This window comes from Xyrauchen texanus, chromosome 45, assembly GCF_025860055.1.
Source record: "Xyrauchen texanus isolate HMW12.3.18 chromosome 45, RBS_HiC_50CHRs, whole genome shotgun sequence".
NCBI classification, from domain to species: domain Eukaryota; kingdom Metazoa; phylum Chordata; class Actinopteri; order Cypriniformes; family Catostomidae; genus Xyrauchen; species Xyrauchen texanus.
Window position 1 is genome coordinate 13,004,896 of NC_068320.1, and position 24,607 is coordinate 13,029,502.

At 37.4% G+C, this 24,607-nt stretch overlaps 1 protein-coding gene across 3 annotated transcripts in view; it reads left to right on the forward strand.

Moving 5' to 3' along the window:
• Window positions 1–24,607, forward strand: part of LOC127637164 (ankyrin repeat and sterile alpha motif domain-containing protein 1B-like) — a 213,690-nt gene that overhangs the window by 34,860 nt on the left and 154,223 nt on the right. For all 3 annotated transcript variants that reach the window (XM_052118089.1, XM_052118088.1, XM_052118087.1), the window contains 2 exons: window positions 19,079–19,159; window positions 21,734–21,890. In XM_052118089.1, coding sequence (XP_051974049.1) covers window positions 19,079–19,159; window positions 21,734–21,890 — 238 coding nt within the window. The remainder of the gene's footprint in view (window positions 1–19,078; window positions 19,160–21,733; window positions 21,891–24,607) is intronic.

Below are 24,607 nucleotides of genomic sequence, written 5' to 3' on the forward strand. Positions count from 1 at the left end.
CGATGCAAACATTTCAGTAGTCGGTACCGATACCAGTGAAATTTCATGGTTCTCGACACCAATTTCGGTACCACAGTAAAACAACGCTAATATGGTAATGTGCACACTCCTTTAGCCTATTTAAAGTTACATTTGAAAGTAAATAATAAATGAAAATAAATGCATGTTTCCTTCAACTTTTTTAAAATTAAGTTTGCATTGCTTAAGTGTTTTTAAGTAGGGCCCTACTAAAATCTGTTTCCCAAATCCTAGTTTAAATCATTTTTTTTTTTATTCTATTTTTTAAAGATTAATTTAACTTGTGTATAATCAAATTCATTCTTAAAACGTTTAATAAGTGAAAAATAGAACAATTACTTTTCAACACACCTTTGCACATTATTCAGTACACCATATATCATTATTCAGTACAACAGCACACTTATTTGTGATATATTGCTTTATTTATTGTCATTATTATTTATTGATATTACTACAATGAATATACATTTTACTTTACAGTTGTAATATGTTAAAGTTGCAGTTTCTTCAATTTCAGGCGTCAAGCTATTATTTTGATATGTGCTTTTATTTTGACATGTGGTTTGATGAATTAAGTCAGTGCTCGGTACTACCAGTACTGCAGAAACATTGGCATCGTGACAACTTTTCAGTTTCCAGTACCGACTTTGTGCCGAAGTACCGTTACTTTTGACAACACAATTCAGCACCATAAAATATCAAACAGTCATGACATATTCATGAATGGAACAGTTTACTTACTGTTTTGCAGTCGGATCCATTTGTTTTTAACTGCCCCATCCTTCAATAACAGTTCCTTTGCAACGGTTGAATTGTTTTATGACAGGTTCAAAAGCAATCCACGCTGGTATGAGCTGAAAAACATGCAATCCACACTGAAATATGCTGAAGACATGAAGCACATACATAGTCCAAAGCACGATGTGAACTGGATGCACACACATCCAGTTTCCAGTTCATCCTGCACTGAAATGCACTTTGCCGTAAACGCATCAAAATGGTCAAAGACATCCACCTAGTGCATGTTTATATACACCAACAATTAAAAATGGCACAGATGGGCGCAATAACGCATCCATGCCGCATTTGTGCTTAAAAAAAACAAGAGGCACAGCAGCTGAATGAAACCGAATGGCTTCTCCTTTTCAGAGTTGCAACCGCGTCTTTTAAAAGAGGGTCCCGAGATGCATGGCAATAGTCAAAGACATCTGTTTAGTGCATATTTATATACACAAATAATTCAAAATAGTCCCGATGGGTCCCCATTGGTGTTCTAGAGTAGTTAGACCACACTAGGCCGTTTTGTCCTGCTTTCTCTCTCTTTAAAAACTGAAGCACCAGTGGGCAGGGCCAAGTGAGCGATGATGGTGTTTCTGTAGAGGCGGTAATGACTTAATGGGCCCCCTAGTGATGTAGGGTTGTCACAGAAGTAGAGAACAAGCCGTTTTTGCAGCTTGGTTTCAATAAATGCTTTTATTGCAAGTTTTGAGTTCTAAAACTGACAGTATGTATTTATAGTAGAAAGACCTCTTATATGTCAAAATATCAAGGGAATTTTGATGCCTCATGACATGACCTCATTAAGGATGGGCATAACAATCCTGTGCACTCTGGTGACTTGAGCCAGTAAGCAAGAATTTATAGTAGCAATGCCCAAGCAACCACTCAAAATACCCTTGCAACTGCACAACACCCTAGCATTGTGGTGGCGAGTTGTGCACAGGCATGCACCATACAAGTATCTTCAGAAAATGTGAAAATCTAGTTCTAATATGAGAAAACACCAGCAAAGTCTGGTAGTCCATTTCTCTGCTTGCAGTTGGACAAATGCATAAATTTGAAAACATGGCGGCTATAATGTTCAGAACAATTGGCAGTAGATACCTTGAAGAAAAGGCTTTATCTCATCTGTGCATATATTGGTATGAATAACTATCAGTTTCTGTCTGGGAAATTCAAATTAACAAATGTTTAGCATCCTGTGCACTTTTGTACAATTTTGTAGGGGTGTGTGTGTGTGTGTGTGTGTGTGTGTGTGTGTGTGTGTATGTGTGAGCGTGTATTTATCACTTTGTGGGGACCAAATGTCCCCATAAGGATAGTAAAACCCGAAATTTTTGACCTTGTGGGGACTTTTTGTCGGTCCCCATGAGGAAAACAGCTTATAAATCATACTAAATTATGTTTTTTGAAAATGTAAAAATGCAGAAAGTTTTCTGTGAGGGTTAGGTTTAGGGGTAGGGTTAGGTTTAGGGGATAGAATATAAAGTTTGTACAGTATAAAAACCATTATGTCTATGGAAAGTCCCCATAAAACATGGAAACACAACGTGTGTGTGTGTGTGTGTGTGTGTGTGTGTGTGTGATAGAGAGAGAATATTAGTGAGAATCTTTTCTCTCTATATTAGTGCTCTGTAAGTGGTCTTGGCATCTCAGCATGATTTAGTTTTCTGAAGCCCTCACTATAAACTGACTCATCATTTGGCCTTTCTGTGCTTATGCTTGTGTCTGTGTGTGAAGAGTTCATTAGGTCAGCTTTACTGTAAACTGTTTTAAAAGGTTAATAGCTTGCTAACAAAGATGTAATTAGACTGCTTTGTGTGAATGCACTTGCGTGTGTGAGTGTGTTTTGTTTATGGCCTTTCATGCTGTATACATGTGTGTGTTTGCTCTGTGTATTTGTATATTGTATACAGGTACGTTTGGAAGGCATGTAATTATTCACTTTTGGAAACAAATCTGCAGCATAAAGGCTTGTAATAGCAAAAAGGCCATGTGTGTATTTGTGTAGGTGGAGTGTTTGTTCTGTGTGTTTTAAGGTTTTATGGATATTTTTGTAGGTGTTTCTCAAGCATAGTCCCTCAGGAGCAAGCTAATTATGCAATTGGTTTAGCAGTAATGTGTTTAAAGATGTAATTTAGTTGTGATGAGAGATAATTGCCAGCGTGTGTGAGAGATTTTCACACTCAACAAATGTGCTAATGCCCAGTAGCAATAACACATCTGTAATTGAAATGTGTACAGAATAGTATTCATATGTATATTACAGTAATTTTCGTAGGGGGCAATTGAGCCTGTTCAAAAATGGTGTTGGGTAGTTCTATGCTCGAATGTACTATTTTAATGTATTTGTATGACAAACAGAATCTAATGAAAATTATTTTACTGTGACGATATTTTTGCAAATGATGTTATGTGTTTTCCTTCACATTTAGCGGCATTTCAGAGGTGAAACATCCACTCTGTGGTGCTAAAAGTGAGTTAAACTTTATTCTAAACAGATCATCATAAAATGTATGTCCCTTCCCTAAACCTTAAACTTTAAACCTAAACCTAACCGTTTTCATAAAAAGCAATTGTGAGATAAATAACAGGTGAGGTTTTGAAATTTAATGCTCTATCGAGTTTGAAATGAACAAAACTGACTTCCCTACCCTAAACCTTAAACCTAAACCTAACTCATTGTGCCATAAAAAGCAAATGTGACATGAAAAATGCAATTTCTGAAGCAACCACATAATTTTGTGGTGCTTCAATGGCACTTTCGTCTCATGTGTCAACTTGTGCACTCTACAGGACTCGTACAATAGTCCTTTGCATCACAAGTGCAATACTCATATCAGTTGAGCTATAGTGCAATTGGATCACACACAAACAAACTTTGATGTAGTTGTAGATATAGTTTAGGGGTCAGCATTTTTCTAAATTAATAGTTTATTTTTCATTACATATGATATTATCAGCATAAGAGTTTGAGTGAAAAGATTTAGCAAAACCTGATGAGTATGATATAATCATGATCCTGCATGTGAGTTTTCACAGAGCATCTTGTGAAAGTGCTTTAATGAAAGAAACCTGTCCTTTTTTACAAAATGAGTTAACACAGTTAATGTCACAATTTGATTACTGATCACGAAATTGTGTGGAATCTTAAATATTTCTTATATTATGTCATACTGCAGTTTTCTAAATCACACAGAGGGGTAATCACTAGCACGCAAGCAACAATGAGAGAGGATTACATCAAGATAGATTGGAATGCAGGTGCTGAATTTATATACACTACAGTTCAAAAGTTTAGGGTCACTTACTCATTCTTAATTTTTTTTATTTTTTTCACATTTTAGAATAATAGTAAAGTCATCAAAACTATGCAATAATAGAAATAGACCTATGGGAATTAGGTTGTGATTAAAAAAATCCAAAACAAATCAAAACTGAGTTATATTTTAGCATCTTCAAAGTGGCCACACTTTGCCTAGATGTTGCAGACATGTACTGTTGACATTTTCTCAACCAGCTTCTTGAGGTTTCACCCTGGGATGCTTTTAAAACAGAATTGAAGGAGTTCCCATCTATGTTGGGCACTTGTTAGCTTCTTTTTTTTTATTTGGTCCAAGTCAGCAATTTCAAAAACTTTATTTTTTTTTAAATAAAATGTTAGTTTTGTAATTAAATATATTCATATGTTAATAATAACTCTATTTATTTATATTAATAATTATATTTTTGTCTGCAAAACTAGTTTCAAACATTTAAGCATACGCCTTCAGATAAATGATTTTTAATGTTGTGAGAAATATTTCTGGCAAGTGACCCCAAATATTTGAATGGTAGTTTATATAAAATAGTCTACTCCTCTCTCGGCATTGCTTGAGTGCCAGTGATTACCCCTCCGCGTGCCAATGCTGGTGTAGTTGGTTATGTAATGCAAACATTAAATAAATCGTCTTGCAAGTCATGTGCTATGGTACACATGTGTTTAGATGTCATTAGATAGCATTGTGTGAGGAGCAAAGCAAAAGTAAGTGTTTTTGAATGGATAATCTTCCGTTTTACTCATGATTTGTGTGAAAATGAAATCAAATTCATGAGCAATGTAAAATGTAGGTATAGTAACGTGGTTCTATGAGACCATCAACACTTTAGCAACTACACAGAACACCATAGCAAGTGCATAATAATGCCTTGACAGCCCCCTTCTCTGTTGGGCTGACTACTTTACATTTTCCCTTATTCTCTCTCCCTACCCCTCTCTCTCTTCTCTCTCTCATTCGGTACTGTATGTCTATTGTATTGCGATAACATGCTCTTTGGTCACTGCGGCATCTGTAGAAGAAGCTCATGTAATGTCCGTCACTGTGGAGAAAGCATCTGTCTATCACTGCAGTGTCTATCAGTCACAAAAGCATCTGTCTGTTGTGAGATTTTCTGTAATGGAAGTGGCAGTCTGTCATTTGAGGGTATGTCTGTCATTACCGTATATATTGTTTGAGCATCTGACTGTCGTTAGAGCATTTATCTGGTTTAACATGGAAACACAACATAACAATGGGCTGACAATGATAATATATGATTTTTGTATGGTCGCAGAGAGATTTTTGTGGTTGTTTTTGTAAGTTAACCCCCATCTCTGTCTCTTGCACTCTCTTTCTCAATCACTTAATGTTAGTCATTCTCTTCTTCTGCTTAATTGTATTCTGGCAATCACTCACTCTCATGTATTCTGAAACATATATTTTTGTGTTTTTTCTTCAATGGAACACAAAAGGAGACGTTTTGCAGAATGCCCAATACTTTACTTAGGAGAGCATATCACATAGCACAAATCATATGGACAATTTTTCTGATACTCTTATGGTCCTTATTTACCCTTTTAATTGTGTAATAGAGCAAGGGTGTTCCAAGGAAGAAAGTCATACAGGTTTGGAACAACATGAGGGTGAAAAAAATTCTGAAAAAGACAATTTTCATATTGAATAAACTATCCCTTTAATTTGAAAATAATTTAGAGAGAGAGAGAGAGAGAGAGAGAGAGAGAGAGAGAGAGAGAGAGAGAGAGAGAGAGAGAGAGAGAGAGAGAGAGACCAACCTCTGCATGCATCAGCAAATTCACCTAAAGAGATGTTCAATCACACCCTCTGGTTTTCAGCTTGTACCTTCTTATCTTCCAAATGAAGGTGAATTCTGCAATCATTGCCGCTTTAAAACACACACACACACACACACACACACACACACACACTTGTGCACTGCCATTGTACAACTCACAGTGCTGAAATCAGAATGTAATTGGACAGGGGAGAGTAGGGTGAAGGTTTCCAGTGCTCTGTGAGGGGAAATGGACCAGCGTAATCATCGGGACTGAATGACTATGGAGTTGTGGGAGTTCAAGGACTGGAATATTATGGTAAAGGAAGTGGTTGGAGGTTGGTGTGATTTTTCTCAAGGCCTCTGGAAAGGATGTTTCACTGCTGATCAGCTCTGAAGTTTTCCTGTAAAGAGCATTTCACCATGAATTCTCTAAACAGTTAGTGGAATTTTAGCACAAACACACGCGTCTTGCTAACCACCATAATCCAGTTTAACAAGCTGCTATCTGCGCTAGTATATTGGTGTGCCATAAGTAGGCCTATTTAAATTAAGTTATTGTAACCATGCTTGCGCTGTTACATAATTCCTTTAGTGAATTGGGTGCAAAAAACAACTCTGCAGATGCAAGTCATTGAATTTCCCCCTTCGGGTATGCATTTTTTTCCTTATGATCAATTTGACTATTAGAAAATATTAGTTTAGTCCACTTTATAACAGACACTTTATAACAGATGTTACAGATCTGTGCACGAGACCATACACTAATCATAGGGACAGCACATACTGTAAAGTATGTCCAAACTATTTTGATTGAATATATAAAATATTCTTATTATAAATTAAATTGATCAAATGTATTAATATTAATATCATTTGATATTATAAAAAAATTATTATATATAACGTTAATTATAAAATGTTATAAGTACAATATTTAATAATATACTTATATATATATATATATATATATATTTTTTTTTAAAGCAATATCACACTCTTAATCATGCTGTATTGTCTACCTATCAGCACGGCTATGATTCAGGTTGAGTGCCGCAGGCAATCACAGCCTTGCAGAAAAACGCTCTTGTCTGTGGAGCTACTCACTTACACCACAGGATCTACCAACTGCCATTGCTAGTTCGAAAGATGTGCCCAAGCCTTCTTTAATAATTCAAAAACAACACTTTAGAACTAGTAACAACAGCTTGGGCTGTTTCTGACTTGTTATTTGAGAAACAAGGTGTGAGAGACAAAGGATGTGATTACCATGCAGTGATGAACAGTAATGCTGCAGCTGTTAGTTTAACTGTATTCCTCAGCTGTAGTGTGATGGTAATCTGCTCCAATCGTGGAGTGATGCACATGGAGAAATCATGGAGAATGCCATTTTTTGGGGAACTCTTTATTTAGACACTGACACAGAATGCGTGCTCTCCTCCGCCACGTTAAAAGTTTACATTTCCTCACAACATGGAAAGTTGTATTAGGTAGGCGCCCTGATTGTCGCGACTCAGCTGTGATCAGCAGTAATGCTGAAGCTGTTAGTTTAACTCTATTTCTCAGCTATAGTGAATTAGTAATCTGAGTGATCATGGACTGAGAGACTATTCCAGATGGCTTCAAAGAAACTTGCACACTGATTGATGGCGCAGTTTGTCAACTTTAGCTCAGCTCATTCATAGCACACACAATACTTTATTGTTGCCACCTGCTGGCTCAAATCTTTAATGTAAAAGGAATTAATGAAAATTCATTTATTTAGCTTATACATCTGCACTGTTCTTACACGTTAAGTTGCAACTCCATGAACACAAGTGGAGTGATACAAACAGTAAAGCATCCCAATGCTGATGGTGTGAGCTAGGGTTGCCATGGTGTACTGTGTTACCGGTTTTACTCGGTACAAGGGATCATTTTATACTGGTGGAAACATTATGAATGGAACTTCCAATATCAATACAATAGCCTAATGAATAGAATAGCCTTAAATAAAGAATAGTTGCCTAATGAAGAGTTTTTGACACATGATAAATTAACCTAAATAACGCACTGAAAGCCAGATGTTCTTTACAATGTATCAAACTACAGATTCAGCAAAGTACGTGCACTGATAGAAGACTATTATATGCAGTTAGTGAATATAATGTGCATGGTGGGTAACTGTAAGACATCTCAGATTTGGAATGACACAAGAAATTTTGTTAGAAACACAGACACATGTTTGAAGACATTTTGATAATATTGTCTTCATTTAATCTCCCTCAAGTCATTCCAAGCCTGTTTGATTTTGTTTCTTCTATGGAACACAAAGGGGGAAATGTAGCAACTGTGGAAGCTGCTCTTTTCTGTAGGCTACAACAACAGTACACAATGTGGTCAAGCACCAAAAAGGACAAAAAAGCACCATAAAACTAGTCCATAGGACTCATGTTGAGCTTGACACTCCCTGGTCACTATATGCCTACATTTATATGGAAACCAGCAGCTTAAGCATTTTGCTTAACTTCTCCTTTTAAGTTCCATGGAAAAAAAAATTGTATTACAGTTTGGAGAAACAGGAGGGTGAGTACATGATGGCAGCATATTTATTTGGGGTGAACTATCCCTGTAATGGTACTGTAGTAATCATGACAGGTAGATGAGAGCATGTAAAAACTGGATTCTCTACTGACTCACTCTGCTCCATATTACATTAAGCAGAGAGGACTTTGATATCTGGATATGGGCTGAATTGTTCTGAAATTACACATGTCTAATGCGTGCAGCAGATGGACTGTAGTGTGACATCAGCACAGTGTTTGCGATGCAGCTGAACAGAGAGCTGTAATTACCGCCACAGCAAGCGCCCACGATTTGGAACTCATAATACAACAGTAGATGTAATAGTTCAGACATACAGCGATCTCACTACTCAATACAAAACACTGTGCTCTGTGTGTATATGTGTGTCTGAGTGTCTATGGATGGATATTTCTCATGCATCAAATGATGTCCTTACACAAGGACACGTGTATTGGTGCATTATTATATTATTATACTATAATAATTATATTATTATAGTGTTATATTTGTGTGTGTGTGTGTGTGTGTGTGTGTGTGTGTGTGTGTGTGTATTTGTAGCATAAACTTCCCTTTTCACCTCTAAACTGTCAGAGCTTTGCGGTTCTGCTCAGGTTGTGACATAAAGGCTTTACCAATGTGTATTTCCCATGACTCCATAATGATTTTTATACTGTACGAACTCTAAATGATCTCTAACCTTACCCCTAAACCTAACCCTTACAAAAAAATTTCTGCATTTTAACATTTTCAAAAAAACACTGTTTTGTATGTTTTTAAAGTGATTTGAAGTGACACTAGAAATGTCCTCATAAACCACATTTATAGCATAATACCCTTGTAATTACCAGTTTGTAACCTAAAACAAAGTCCATGTAAACCACTTAAACCTGCACGCACACACACACGCACGCACGCACGCGCACACACACACACACACACACACACACACCTCCTCTAATATGTAGTGTTGCCAGCAGTTAGAAATGTAGGTATGGGGTAAAAATGACACAGATAGTGACCTAGATAATAATTAATTCCTTTATATATATAATGTGTATATCATTATAATCTTTTCTAGGTCTATCTAGTTATATGGATAGTGCTTAAATGTTGAATGCGTGAACTGTGAAGTGTTTTGACAAAAAAGCTTAGAAACAATATACTCCCAAAAAGGTGAAAAATACCCTTGAAAATCAACTCTGGTATTGCCCTTTAATAATATGCCCTATAAAAGAATATTCCAGGCTCAATAACCCTTTAATAATGTTTCCTATTAAAGGAATATTCCAGATTGAATACAAGTTAAGCTCAATCAACAGCATTTGTGGCATAATTACTACAAAAAAAGAATTTGACTCATTCTCCATTTATTTATAAAGCAAAAATCAAGTTACAGTACGGCAGCTGAATGGGGCCAGCCCATAACCATTCAAATACACACTGTTTCAAAAGGAAGCCAAGTAAGATGTAAAAAATGATACATGTTGATTTTAGTGTAAGAGAATCAGTAATTTACCAGCATTACTGCGTGCAGGGTTTACTGGCATTAGGTTGTCAATGACAACGAGGGTGGAGTATTGGATATAACAATACACAGATAAAGTTAAACATTTTAAATAATGATTGTTTTTAGAGAGCTTTCTTGAAACAGATACTGCACCAAACTCTAATCATTGGTTGAGCCAGTGTTGCTGTTTCAGGCTGGTCAGGATGCTCAAACAAACAGAGCAATGTTTTGACAGCACCACAAAGCCACAGTGTTTGCACATTTAAAGGAAATCCACCTACAAATAGCTTACTTATAGTTGTCTTTGTATATTATGCTGGAGGAAAAAAGCACGTATTTTAACATATAAATAATTACACACTGGTTGACCAAGTATGTTTGTAATATTTTTTTTTAATCATTATTCAGAACCAGTGTGCAGGATACTATGGACTCTATGCACGGAACGTAGCCTATGTGTTTCTGGTCAAATCTCAGGGGGCTAACAATCTTCCGGTATCGTATCCAGCTAACATGAAGGTGTCGAGTTGTAGCAAACTACTATTCTTTCTAAAATAAAATTTATTTAACACAACAAATGTGATTTTCATTTATTAAAAGTATAAAAATGATCTCAGTAATGAGCTCCAAAAGTGTAAATACATACGATCTGATGCTTGCAGAATGTCTGAGCACTGCTGTATGTAAGGCTTCCTCTGTGTGCTGAGTATTTACATCCAGTGATTGTACAGTGACTTACAAGTGAGAAATACAGCAACACGTGATTCGAGAGCTCAAACTATCACCTGAAGTCGACTATGTGGTACAGTTGCTCCATTACTCACCTGAGGTTTTAGTGCCTTCCGCAGGGTGAAGAAACATCCCTGATAACACCATACAGATTATTTGGTAAATGATTATGTTTACCCCCCCAAGTCAAAGCATGAGATTACACATGAGTAAAGCGCTACCGAGAAAGAAAAAAACCTTACAGTTGAGGATTCATTTGTTTTTATTCATAATCTGTAAAATCACACCACAATATTCATAAATAAAAGTAATGATAAAATAACACAATTGCTAACACTTTACAATAGGCTATTTGTTAACAACAAGTCAACATTAGGTAACATGAATTAACAATGAACAATATTTTTACAGTATTTATTAATCTTAGTTAATGTTTATTACAACATACTAATAGATTTAAAAAATCAAAAGTTGTATATGTTAACACTGTGACTGTGGCTCAGTTGGTAGAACGGGTTGGCCATTAATCGCAGGGTTGGCGATTCGATTCCCGGCCGACATGACTCTACATGCTGAAGTGTACTTGGGCAAGACGCTGAACCCCAGGTTGCTCCCAATGGCAGGCTAGCACTATCATTGGTGTGTGAATATGTGTGTGAATGGGACGCAGTGTAAAGTACTTTGGTAACCGCTAAGGTTAAAAAAGGTGCTATATAAGTGCAGACCATTTACCATTAATAAATACTGTAAATTTATTTTCAAAAATTATTATCAAAATAATTACATGTGTAATACAGGCGTAAACAGGGATAGGGACATTGCTAAGCCAGTGCTGGTCTATGGCTTTGAATATTCACCCTCATTGTGGTTGATAACTTAAAATACACGTTATTTAAAATACACCCCTTCTTTAACTGGATGGAGCAACAGCTCCGTGTCTTAATGTGCGATGGATATTGTCCAATGTCACCCGCAGAAGCATTTGAAAAGTCATTTTCCCCCAAGTCGTCTCGACTGTCCATTCCACACAATATATGTGGAATCCAGAAGAATTGCATGGCACCCTTTGACCTCACTAACACTTTCGTTGACCTCCCTAACATAGACTCCACTTTCATATGTAATATGTTATATTCTACATGGGCATACTGTATTTAGACTCTTACTGTTTATAGATATGTGAGAAAAATGTAGCAAATGCATCAGAGTATTTTAATCCTATTTCACGATGTTTAACATACAGTCAGAACAGTGATGCTATCTGCTTGTGGCATCCACAGGACCTGTCATCACCGAGACAAAAAGAGAGATGATGAATTTTTGAAAGGTTTGTCTACTCATTCATTTGTAATTAAAGCCAGACAACTAGGTGATCTCCCTATGTCTTGTTCTCTTTTGTTTTCTGTTTTTGTTTACTATATGTGTATGTGAGCATCAAGAATGCTGGTTGCAGTGGGAGAGATTTTATGGGAGAGATATTTTGATAGAGTAGATAGAGTGGAAGTCCAAACAGTCTATTGGTGTTTAAAATACTTCCTTGTGGCGAGTAATTGCACACAGCTGTGTGTGAACAACTTTACACTCGAACCCATTTGACAGAGCATGTGACCTTCCAAGTCACATGACAATCTGTCTTCCCAGATTGGTTTCTCTCTCTGGCTGCATCCGAAAGCAAAGACTGCTGCCTTGCTGTCTCACTGCCCATTCAGGGAGCGTTTTATGTATGAAGGTACCTTCTAAGGACACCTTTCGGATAGCCTTTCAAGGTACCATATCATCATGTGTAACAATCTAAAGCGTAATGCTTTTAACCACTCCATCAGTTGCCATTTTATTCTTTACACCAGTTACATATATAATAACTCAAATTGAGCATTTTCTCTGCCAACTTAGACACACACAGTGCTCCTATTCGTTGGGTTTTACCTACAAGCGCTGGGATGTTGTTTCAGTGTTTGTGATTGTCTCCAGCCACAGTCAGTTGTAAGATCTGCTATTCAAAGTGGTTGTTTAGAATAATGTAAATCACATTTGTTAAAAAGATGAGTGTCTCTTGTGTGTCATGTGGTGTCATGTGTTTGTGATTTGATGGGTTTGTAGTGTTGCTGGCAGTTGTTTTCTCTTAGGAGGAAGACGATGTCTAGAAACGCCACAGCTGCTCTCATTACAAACATCCTCCTCTCAAACATGTATCCCATCACGCCACTGCTGTCAGCTGTTTATTAACTGATTGACACAATCTTGACATCACAATACATCTCACACAAGAACCCCTCTCTAACACAAAAATACCAAATACAATGGTTTTAACTTTTTGAATATGGAACCATGATATTATTTACCAGTCTGTACCATGGTATTCTTTCAAGTACTTTGGAGTACCATGTAAATATCAATGTATTTTTTGCAAGGGTTGGTGTTTCAGCTCACTGTGTTAGTGTGTTTAGAGAAGTAAAGCATAATTTATAAAGCTACCAGTATAACAAATCCCATATATAGACACGTTATCATGCCCTTGGTTGTTTGTGCAGGTGCTTGTTTTATGTTGTGTACACTGACATGTCCTTTCATTTTGATGGACTACAATTTAAATGTACAATTTGTCTCACACATAGAAGCTTTGATACAATTTTCATGCTTCATGAAATCAACATCCCACCCAAACTTCCTGTTTTAATAGGAAGTACATCTACACAGGACAGTATACAGCGCTTCGTTAGCCAGTTCATGGGGTCTTTAATAAGCTTAACTACAAAAGTGTGTAATTGTATTAGTTCTATGTGGTTTTCACATACTGTATCTTTCTGCCTATAATTGGTCAGAAAAGCTCTTTGTTATGCTGACAGGATGTCAAGACATCTAACTGTCCACCTATGGTGACTGATGACCCAGATCACTCTCAGTAATCAGCCTTTCAGACCTCTGTAGGTGTTTACAGAGCGGTGATGGATCTCTTGACCCCAGCGTTGGGTTTTACACTGATAAGTAAGAGACTAAGAAAGAGAGAGAAAGAACAAGGGAGTATGTCCTCTTCATCTCTCAGATCAGTAATCAATTGTTAAGGTCAGGTCTACCTCATAAGTGTCTTATGTGGCCAAGCCAGGTTCTTTAAATTACCCTTCCAGCTTTTTTCTCCAGCAGATCAATGCCCAAAGTCCAGACTAAGTGTCTGTATTTAAAGGGGTCATAACATGCCTTTTTTATATTATTTTATTTTAATTTAATATGTTCCTTAAGGTTCATTTATAGTATTAGTAAGTTCTTTTTAGCACAAATATTTGTAAAACTTGACCATGTTTTACCCTCATTCTGACCCTCTTTCAGAAACGCTCGGTTTTGGTGCTGCTCCTCTTTTAAGACTTGAAATTAAATGTCCATAGTTATGATTGTGAGGCAGGGCGGAGGGCGGGGCCGGGTCGTTATCCTACACACCCGGTCCCGCACTCCGCCCTGCCACAGATTGGCTCTCTGCTCTTGACTGACCTGCCGTCTCTACTTGCCATCTCATTGCTCACCACAGGTGGGCTACAGAAGTGTTACGGTAAATTAAGCATTGATGGGAGGTGTACAGATGCAAATGTCTTCCACAGTGTGACATTGTGTAGGAAGTAGAGAATGAGTTATTTTAGCACCTTGGTTTTAACAAATGAAGTTTTAACGAAGGAAGTTTTGAGGTATGAAACTTACAGTATGTTTTAATTGTAAAAACAGTGGCCAAAGCTAAAGCAGATTTGTTACTGGCTGGTCAAAGAGGCAGCATGCACTGCTGGACAGTGGTGGTCAAATATTGGCCTGAACTCTTGTATAAAGTAACCACAGAATATACACAATCCACACTCAACTGTCTGCAGCACTGGCCCATCAGACACACAGATACACTTGTTTTCTTACTATGCACTTGTTACCAACTCTAGGTTTATTTAGTCATTGTTTTGCCTTCAAGGAGAGGCTAAGATTTAGGTAGACTCAAGGGTTTTATACGGTTCCCTTGTGCTGGCGTTCTCTGATTTAATTTAGCTTACGTGGAAGCCTGTTAAAATCTAAATTCGGCTTCTGCTCAAATCTTTTGGCAGTACTAAATATACAAAGTCTGTTTAACACATTCACACATGCACACTTACAGACATAGAAACTTGCCTTGTGGGCTGATGTATTAGCTGTTTGTAAGTTGGCGAAGAACAACATCCTGTGTGTTGCACTTGACTTGTGTCAGGTTTCCTGTACCGATGATGTATGTAACAACAAATTGCTCCAGCATTAATCAAAGTAATTCACTGGAATCAGATTGTACTGAGAAACAGCAGCTTGTTACGAAACATGAAAGATCTGATGGCTTCTAATTAACTGCAGGTTGAGTTGTTACAGACTTTTGAGTGTGTCTGTGTCTGTGATCTATCATAAGAAGGCCACACACCCAATAACACCAAGCAGGATCATGAGGGAATCAATGACATCGGCAGTAACTTTCTATGCAGTAAATATGACTGAATCCAGACGATATAAACAGTTGATGGCTACACTTTGGGATTTGGATTGCATGTATTCCCCCTCCTGATGTAAATTAGATTTAATGACGAACAAGTTAATATATATAGGGGAGAATGAGGTTAGTAGTCACAATGGCTATATCTCAGTAACAATAAGATTTGGAGTCCAAAGTCTAGTTATGCAAATGTGTTTTTTTTTTTCTAGAAGAGATTTTGTATGTTGGTGTAAATTAAAGGGATAGTTTACCCAACAATTAAAATTATCTCATTATTTGCTCACCCTCATGCCATCCTAGATGTGTATGACTTTTTTTTTTCTTCTGCTGAACACAGAGTTTTAGAAGAATATCTAAACTTTGTAGGTCCATACAATGCAAGTGAATGATGACCAGACCTTTTGAAGCTCCAAAAATCACATAAAGGCCACATAAAAGTAATCCAAATGACTGGTGGTGTATTCCATGTCTTCAGAAGAGTTAGTATTAGTGAGGGTGAGAAACATATCAATAGTTAAATCCATTTTACTGTAAATCTCCACTTTCACATTCTTTCAAATTTTGAAAGAATTAAATATTGATCTGCTTCTCACCCACACCTACACATCTCTTCTGAAGACATGGATTTAAGGACGGGAGTCATATGGATTACTTTTATGCTGCCTTGATGTGCTTTTTGAGCTTAAACATTTTGGTCATCATTCAATTGCATTGTATGGACCTAAATCTTTGTTTGTGTTCAGTAGACGAAAGAAAGTCATACACATCTGGGATTGTACAACGGTGTGAAAATGATGAAAGTATTTTCATTTTGGGGTAACTATACCTTTAAGGCAATGTTCAACAATATCATGAAGACAGATTTGTACATCTATTACAATATTTATTTGACCAAAACAATGCTTTGATCTTTTTGTTTGTTAACTTTTCCCATTTTGTTTTTTCATGAATCCTTATTTGCGTGGGGCAATTTGTCACAAAAGGTCAACATGTGTTTAATGGTCTGTATCTGTTTTCCTTGGCAATATCAATGAAAATGTACCTAGATTTAAGGTATGTGACTAGAAACTGACTTTAAAAAATAAACTTCTATTATTAACTGGAGTAAAGGTGTGACTAGCCCCAGTCTCCCCTTATAGTTCTCAATAGGCCACTCATGATGATAACCATTTTAAAGCATACCCTTAAAGGACAAAATTAGTCTTCTGTTTCAAGCAGTTCTGTTAAAGCGTGCAAAAAAACAAACAAAACAAAAATCCCATAGACATTTGAGCAGGGACCTGAGCCATATTTAGATACAACAATATCAGGTGAGCTCTTTTGTCTTTGGCCGGTAGGCAACAACCCAGAACACTTTAGCAACCAGCTGTTTATAATATTGTTATGGCACATGTTGTTTAGAGTTTGATTTGTCATTGTGAGATTTGTCAAGTGTATATTTGGGAGTGTGTATCTGTAGTGCAATGTCATTACTCAATGAGAGCTTATTTAAGCATCTCTTTCTCTTTCGTTCTCCACCTCTATTCATATCCTCCACTTCAATAACCCTCACTTGTGTGCTTCCAGCTTCTCAAGATTCCAGAGTGTGTAGCTGTGCCAATTAGGCTAGCTCTGCGCTGCTGTGTGTGTGTGCGTGTGTGTGCGCTTAGGATGGGTAACACCGATATACTGTATGCAGGGCAGCACTTCAGTGCTCTCCACACATTCAAGATGAGTCATATGCTCACAGCAACGGCAGGGCTTTCCCTTGGTCTGTGTGCAAGAGTGAATGTAGGCTGATGAACTAATGTAGGCTATAGGACTGGGTAAGGATAGAGATTTTCCGATGCATTGCAACGTGTTTGAATGTTCTCGATATCAATTATTAAATCCAAAGATTGATCTTTTACTATTTGCGCATCTCTCTACTATATGATTTAATCACTTGCATATGAGACCAAATTTTGTGCTATGTAGCTAAACTGTCTGATGTGGTAAATGCTCAGATTTAACTCACCATTGATTCACAGCGTATGAGCAATAAAGTTTGGTTTCACTCATTCTGTGTTTAGTAATGTGTGTCCAGGCGTGATCCACAAAATCTGTTTGTCATTGAATAATGACAATTGAATGTCCCTTTTAATATACTTCTGTTCTTTAGTCAATTGTTGATCAAAAACAACAAAACACAAATATTTACTTCTTATCCCCAATCGCACTGATGAGGTAAATAAGACATTTGAGTCCTCTCTCATTAATGTGCACTCAATTACAGACACTCTTTACAGAAATGCCGGTTTTCTTAAGGAGACCGTGCTGATTTTTAGGATGTGCTCTGCAAATCAATGTAAATACTTGTAAATAGTATAAATTCTACATTAAAGAATAAACATGTAACAAAATATAATATATGCAATATAAAATCATATTAATTGATGGATTACACGGATATGTTCTTTTTTGAAAAGCTAAATTATAAAATATGATTTGTCAAATGTATATTTTTCTAATGTACCTATTTAGAAGGTCCCAGTATTACCAGCATTAGCTGGGAGAGAATTTATTTTCTTATGAATTTATTTTCATAACTGAAGTATACCCATATGAATCAATCATAATTCGAATCTAAATCTCAAATCGAATCTGAATTGAATTCATTGCTTTTTTTGTTTTGAAGCACATTTCTGCTTTTAAACCCTCTGGAATGCCGTGCTCCATAGACTTCCATTATAAGTGCATTTCTGTACACAGCTTTTGTTTGTTTTTTCAAATTGATTGATGAGTTGAAATTATATTCTGTGGTAATAGAGCTTATGTCATATTAAACCCAGGACATTCTTTAAAGGGCTATGATTTCTGGTTCCCTCTCAGTTTTTCACTCACACACACACACACACACACACACACACACACTCATGTTGTGTTTCCATGTTTTATGGGGACTTTCCATAGACATAATGGTTTTTATACTGTACAAACTTTATATTCTATCCCCTAAACCTAACCCTACCCCTAAACCTAACCCTCACAGAAAACTTTCTGCATTTTTACATTTTCAAAAAACATAATTTAGTATGATTTATAAGCTGTTTTCCTCATGGGGACCGACAAAATGTCCCCACAAGGTCAAATATTTCGGGTTTTACTATCCTTATGGGGACATTTGGTCCCCACAAAGTGATAAATACACACTCACACACACACACACACACACACACACACACACACACACACACACACACACACACACGTTGCCCTCTGAACTAGGTTAAGATGTTTTCTCATGCTCCTCAGACTTATGTTGTTACTGCAGACCATTGGAATATCTGTATTTATGGAAGCATGGGACTGTGTATGTGGGTTTCCTGTTGTCCTTTGATTGGTCAGTCATGTTGTGAGTCATATCATGGGTTAGGGCATTTGGCCTGTCCTCAATATGCATGTGTGTGTATGTGTGTGTTTTACTTGGTTATAGTTCGGGGATAAATGTGTCCCTTTTTGAGCTAAATCTGACAAATCCTCCCTTTAGACTCTCAGGAACTTCTTTAATTGTAAAATCTTTACACTGTACAACCTATTGAGTTTGAACTGAAAGTCCTTTCATTCTAATCTTTTATCTAAAAATGAATGATGTTTTCTGGCGGCACAGTGTGTTTGGTCATTTATATGCAGGCAAATATGCAACTACTTGCTGTGCATTTTTGTGGATGTGTTTGTGTGTTCTCTGTTCAGTGATTAAGGTTCTCTGGAGATTGTGAGAATAGCAAGGGTCCCAGAACACTCTTGGCATGAGTGTTATTTACACAAATCCCACTGTATCAGCTCTCAGATCAGTTCTTAACAGAGTTGTATTTAGTAGTTTCAAACATGTTGTTTTGAAACATGTTGTCCAGTACTGATTGATCTTCTCTTTTCATCTGCAGTATGTGGAGAGGCCTGAATGTAAATTGTTCAGACAGCTCAGGATGCACACCTCTACACCACGCGTCATTGAACGGGCACAGGTAATCCACACACACACAACTTTACAAATTGAAACAATGTACCTTTGTCAGGGTAGACAACATACTGTATATAAAGAAAGGACCCAAAAGTATCATAAAACTCCAGTGGTTTAATCTATGACTTCTCAAGCGATATGATCAGTTTTGGATGAGAACAGACAAAAATGTAACCCCTTTTTCACTATAAATCTTACCATTGCAGTCTCTAGACACGATCATGATTTCAAGCTTGATTACACTTTTTAGTGCCTGATGCACTTGAGCTTGAAATCATGATTTCAGTGCATCCGGAAAGTATTCACAGCGGTTCACTTTTTCCACATTCTGTTATGTTACAGCCTTATTTCAACATTTATTAAATTCATTATTTTCCTCAAACTTCTACAAACAATACCCCATAATGAAAACATGAAAGAAGTTCTTTGCAAAGAACTTTGAAAGAAGTTCTTTGCAAATTTATTAAAAATAAAAAACGAAAAAAATCACATGTACATAAGTATTCACAGCCTTTGCCATGACACTCAAAATTGAGCTCAGGTGCATGCTGTTTCCACTGATCATCCTTGAGGTGTTTCTACAACTTCATTGGAGTCCGCCTGTGGTAAATTCAGTTGATTGGACATGATTTGGAAAGGCACATACCTGTCTATACAAGGTCAGTTAACAGTGCATGTCAGAGCACAAACCAAGCCATGAAGTCCAAGGAATTGGACAATCCTCCGTGACAGGATTGTATCAAGGCACAGATCTGGGGAAGGGTACAGAAAAATTTCTGCAGTATTGAAGGTCCCAGTGAGCACAGTGGCCTCCATAAATGGAAGAAGTTTGGAACCACCAAGGTTTTTTTGGAACTGCGTGATCGGGGGAGAAGGGCCTTAGTCAGGGAGGTGACCAAGAACCCCATTTTCACTCCGACAGAGCTCCAGTGTTTCTCTGTGGAGAGAGGAGAACCTTCCAGAAGAACAACCATCTCTGCAGCACTCCACCAATCAGGCCTGTATGGTAGAGTGGCCAGACGGAAGCCACTCCTCAGTAAAAGGCACATGACAGCCCACCTGGAGTTTGCCAAAAGGCACCTGAAGGACTCTCAGACCATGAGAAACAAAATTCTCTGGTCTGATGAAACAAAGATTGAACTCTTTGGCCTGAAAGGCAAGCATCATGTCTGGAGGAAACCAGGCACCGCTCATCACCTGGCCAATACCATCCCTACAGTGCAGCATGGTGGTGGTAGCATCATGCTGTGGGGATGTTTTTCAGTGGCAGGAACTGGGAGACTAGTCAGGATCAAGGGAAAGATGAATGCAGCAATGTACAGAGACATCCTGGATGAAAACCTGCTCCAGAGCGCTCTGGACCTCAGACTGGGGTGAAGGTTCATCTTCCAACAGGACAACGACCCTAAGCATACAGCCAAGATAACAAAGGAGTGGCTACGGGACAACTCTGTGTATGTCCTTGAGTGGCCCAGCCAGAGCCCAGACTTGAACCTGATTGAACATCTCGCTTGAGAGCTTGAGAGGTCCTGCAAAGAAGAATGGGAGAAACTGCCCAAAAATATGTGTGCCAAGCTTGTAACATCATACACAAAAAGACTTGAGGCTATAATTGGTGCCAAATGTGCATCAACAAAGTATTGAGCAAAGCCTGTCATGTACTTATGTACATGTGATTTTATTTTCATTTTTAATAAATTTGCAAAGATTTCAAACAAACTTCTTTCATGTTGTCATTATGGGGTATTGTTTGTAGAATTTTGAAGAAAATAATGAATTTAATCCATTTTGGAATAAGGCTGTAACATAACAAAATGTGGAAAAAGTGAAGAGCTGTGAATACGTTCCGGATGCACTGTATATTTTGGTCTTTTCTCACTCAAAACTGATCGTATCACTTCAGAAGACATGGATTAAACCATTCAAGTCATGTGGATTACTTTTATGCTGACTTTATGTCCATTTTGGAGCTTGAAAGTTTGGTCCCTGTTCACCATACAGAGACAAATCACACCTCCATCAAAATATCTTTGTGTATGTTCTGTGGATGAAAGAAAGTCATACGAGTTTGAGACTGCATAAGGGTGAGAAAATGCTGAAATAATTTTTGGGTGAACTACTGTATTCCTTTACGAAGAGAAAGTGCTGCTTAATCATCATACTTCCGATTTTAGAGTCCAAATCCAGCTCTGTTCATAAAACAGGATTATGAGACTGTGCTAATGGATGGAGACATATTAAGGTGGGGTTTATGGGATGGGTGGAGTCAGATTAGGCAGATTTTTTTGAGCAGAGATGGAATTAGATTATTTTACGGTTTTTCGGAGGTTTAAACATTTGCTGTAAGAATGAGGCCAGTGTGGGAGAGAGATTTGTGTGAATTGTATGATGCATAAATTATGTATTATGATAGAGCACAGTTAGCCCATTTACACAGTGCCTGCACCGAACTACATATTCCATTGGTCAGCAAAAAAAAAGCCCTTTGATCCAATGTTGCTATGTTGGGCTGGTTAGGATTCTCAAACAAACCCATACAAATAATAAAAAATATTTTTTTTTTCTTTCTCTCTCTCAGGGACGTGGTGTTAAAGTTGTTGCAGTTTGAAGCCTCCACTAATGTGGCAGACAGTAAGGGCTGTTTTCCTCTGCACCTGGCAGCATGGAGAGGTGACGTGGAGATAGTCCAGATCTTGATCCACCATGGACCGTCTCATAGCAGGGTTAACGAACAGGTACACACACATATGCTCACAAAACCACAGCATGGATAGTAGGTAAAAACACTCTCATACACACATTTGCATGATACAAGTCAACTTCAATGTTCACTCAATTGTATTTTCTAAAGACAATGTGAGTGGTGTTGCACGTGACTGTCAGGGCATTGGTATGCAATGTCTTAATGGTATTTTGATATTTAGTGAATGACTTAACCTCCAGACAGTGTGCTGTCTGTCTGTACTGGTCTCAGAACAGTTGGAAATATACCTTATATTCATCCTAACTTTATATGAAAGCACAGTAAATAGAGGATTTCAAAGGAACAAATGCGGTAAAGTACACTTTAGTGTACATAGTGTTTAACTGTGTGGCGTTTGGTAATACATCGATCAAATTTTAAAAATGGCATATCGGATGAAACTAGAGACTTTAATATTTTGACTCAAATAGGATTCAATTTAAAAACTTAACTAGGTTTCTTACCAGATGTAGTTTTGTTTGCATTTCTCCCAAAAGACAAACTCAGCTGTGATTGGCACCATGTTGTTTTGTCACATGACTCCGTACGTCGAAAGTTTAGCCCTTTACCGACAGCCCAGACTCTTCTGAACTAAGATCAGTCAGTACATGCATGTGTAACACAGGGTCGCGCAAGTTTAAAATACTTTATGACACTAACCTGGCAAACTTCGAAATTCAGTAACAAGTTTTTTTCACAAAATAGCTTGTTGTATCATTCCGGTAATTTTGTAAACTTAGCATATGATATAAATCTCCTATGTGCACTTATTCCTGTAAACTGCGAAAAGCTAGCCAATCAGATTAGAGCTTGCCAGATCGAGAAAGTGCTTTCCAGTTTTGTGTGCAATATATCTGGCAGTCAGAGTACAGACTGTGGGTGGCCTTGCTGTCTGAGGTTGAGACCGATAACACACAGCCCTAGCCCTTATTTAAGATGTTGATTTCACCTCATTTTACATCAGACCCTTTAAATAAATATACAGTGCTTTAAGAATCATACCAAATGCAAAAGCAGTGTTAAAGAGGCCCAGACATGTACACACAAGGCCGGTGGCAGAGATATTATGCAATATGTTTCACTGCAGTGTGGGATGCTGGGTTCTTTATGACTGAGGCATTACTCATATATGAATGTAATATTCATATATTTGGTGTCAGAGGGTATGCCATTATTTCCACACAGCTATGTACGGGTCGTTTATACTGTAGTCCCATCACTTAAATCTAAGTGTTTTACAGTTTTTATGCTGATACAAACACTCACACACAATATAAGATATTTTAATTTGTTTAACAATTTTCAGTCACTCGAATCCAGGGCATGCTCCAGCCAGGTCTCCTAAGCAACCAAATTGGCCCGGTTGCTCGGGAGGGTAGAGTCACATGTGGTAACCTCTTCGTGGTCGCGATTAAGTAGTTCTCGCTCTCAATGGGGTGCGTGGTATGTTGTGTGTGGATCGCGGAGACTAGTATGAGCCTCCACATGCTGTGAGTCTCCGCAGTGTCATGCACAGCAAGCCACGTGATAAGATGCTTGGATTAACTGTCTCAGAAGGTGAGGTAAATGAGACTTGTCCTCCACCACCTGGATTGAGGTGTGTAACTGCGCCATCACGAGGACCTGCTAAGTAGTGGGAAATGTTTTTTTAGTTTTTTGTTTTAATTACCTATGTCTTGCTGCTGTTTTTGGTATCGTTTTTATTGTTGTACACTGGAAGCATCTGTCACCAAGACAAATTCCTTGTATGTGTAAGCATACTTGGCAATAAAGCTGATTCTGATTCTGAAATGGGCATTCCAAATTGGGAGAAAAGGGGAAGAAAATATAAAAAAACAATTCTCAGTCACTACATTGTTTTCATAATTCCATATGTTATTTCATAGTTGTGACAACTTTACTTATATTCTAAAATGTGGCAAACAGTAGGGATGCAGAATGAATCGATATGTCCAAACTCTTAACTTGTAGTACATTTTTGCTGCTTTGTGTTTTGTATAAATCCTTGTTCTTTTCTAAGTGTGTATTGAAAGCCTTCAGTTTACATATATATAGAGTGTATTGTATGTGTGTTCATGATTTGACCTGTGTGTGTTATTTTAAAATGAGACCTTCCGTTTATCATACTACCATTTGGACAAAAAATCAATGTCAACACTCAACACATCTGTGACGTGTCCGTATTGAAATAAAGACAGAGATACGAACACTAAGGCATCTGACTGGCTCTATCATTCTTCAGTATATAACTGCATTATTATGAGAAGACTGTGCTAATTTACATGAAGAGTACTTATACCATTCAGCTAATTGTTCATTAAGATCTGATGTTGATAATTTTTTTAATAAAACACTTTAGTTCTGAAATGAAGTACATATACATGCCAGTTGTGACTGAGAAGATGATTTTGTGTGTGACGTTTCTAGGCAATGACACTTTATAGTGTGCTGAACTGAGTGATTTTAATGCCTACTGAGAAAATTAAGATGGCATGTAAAAAGGTGTTAACTTTCCATTCACTACCTTAGTTGATGTTCAAAGACCTTGTGACTGAGAAAGCATGAAAAACAGCAGCAGGAAGATACAAATAGGATTTGTGTGTATGTTGTATGCAAATAAACACATTAGATTGTTTTGTTGTAAGTATTGTAAGAACATACTCTCATTGAGCACTTTTTTAGGAATACTATGGTCTTAATAAAGTGCCC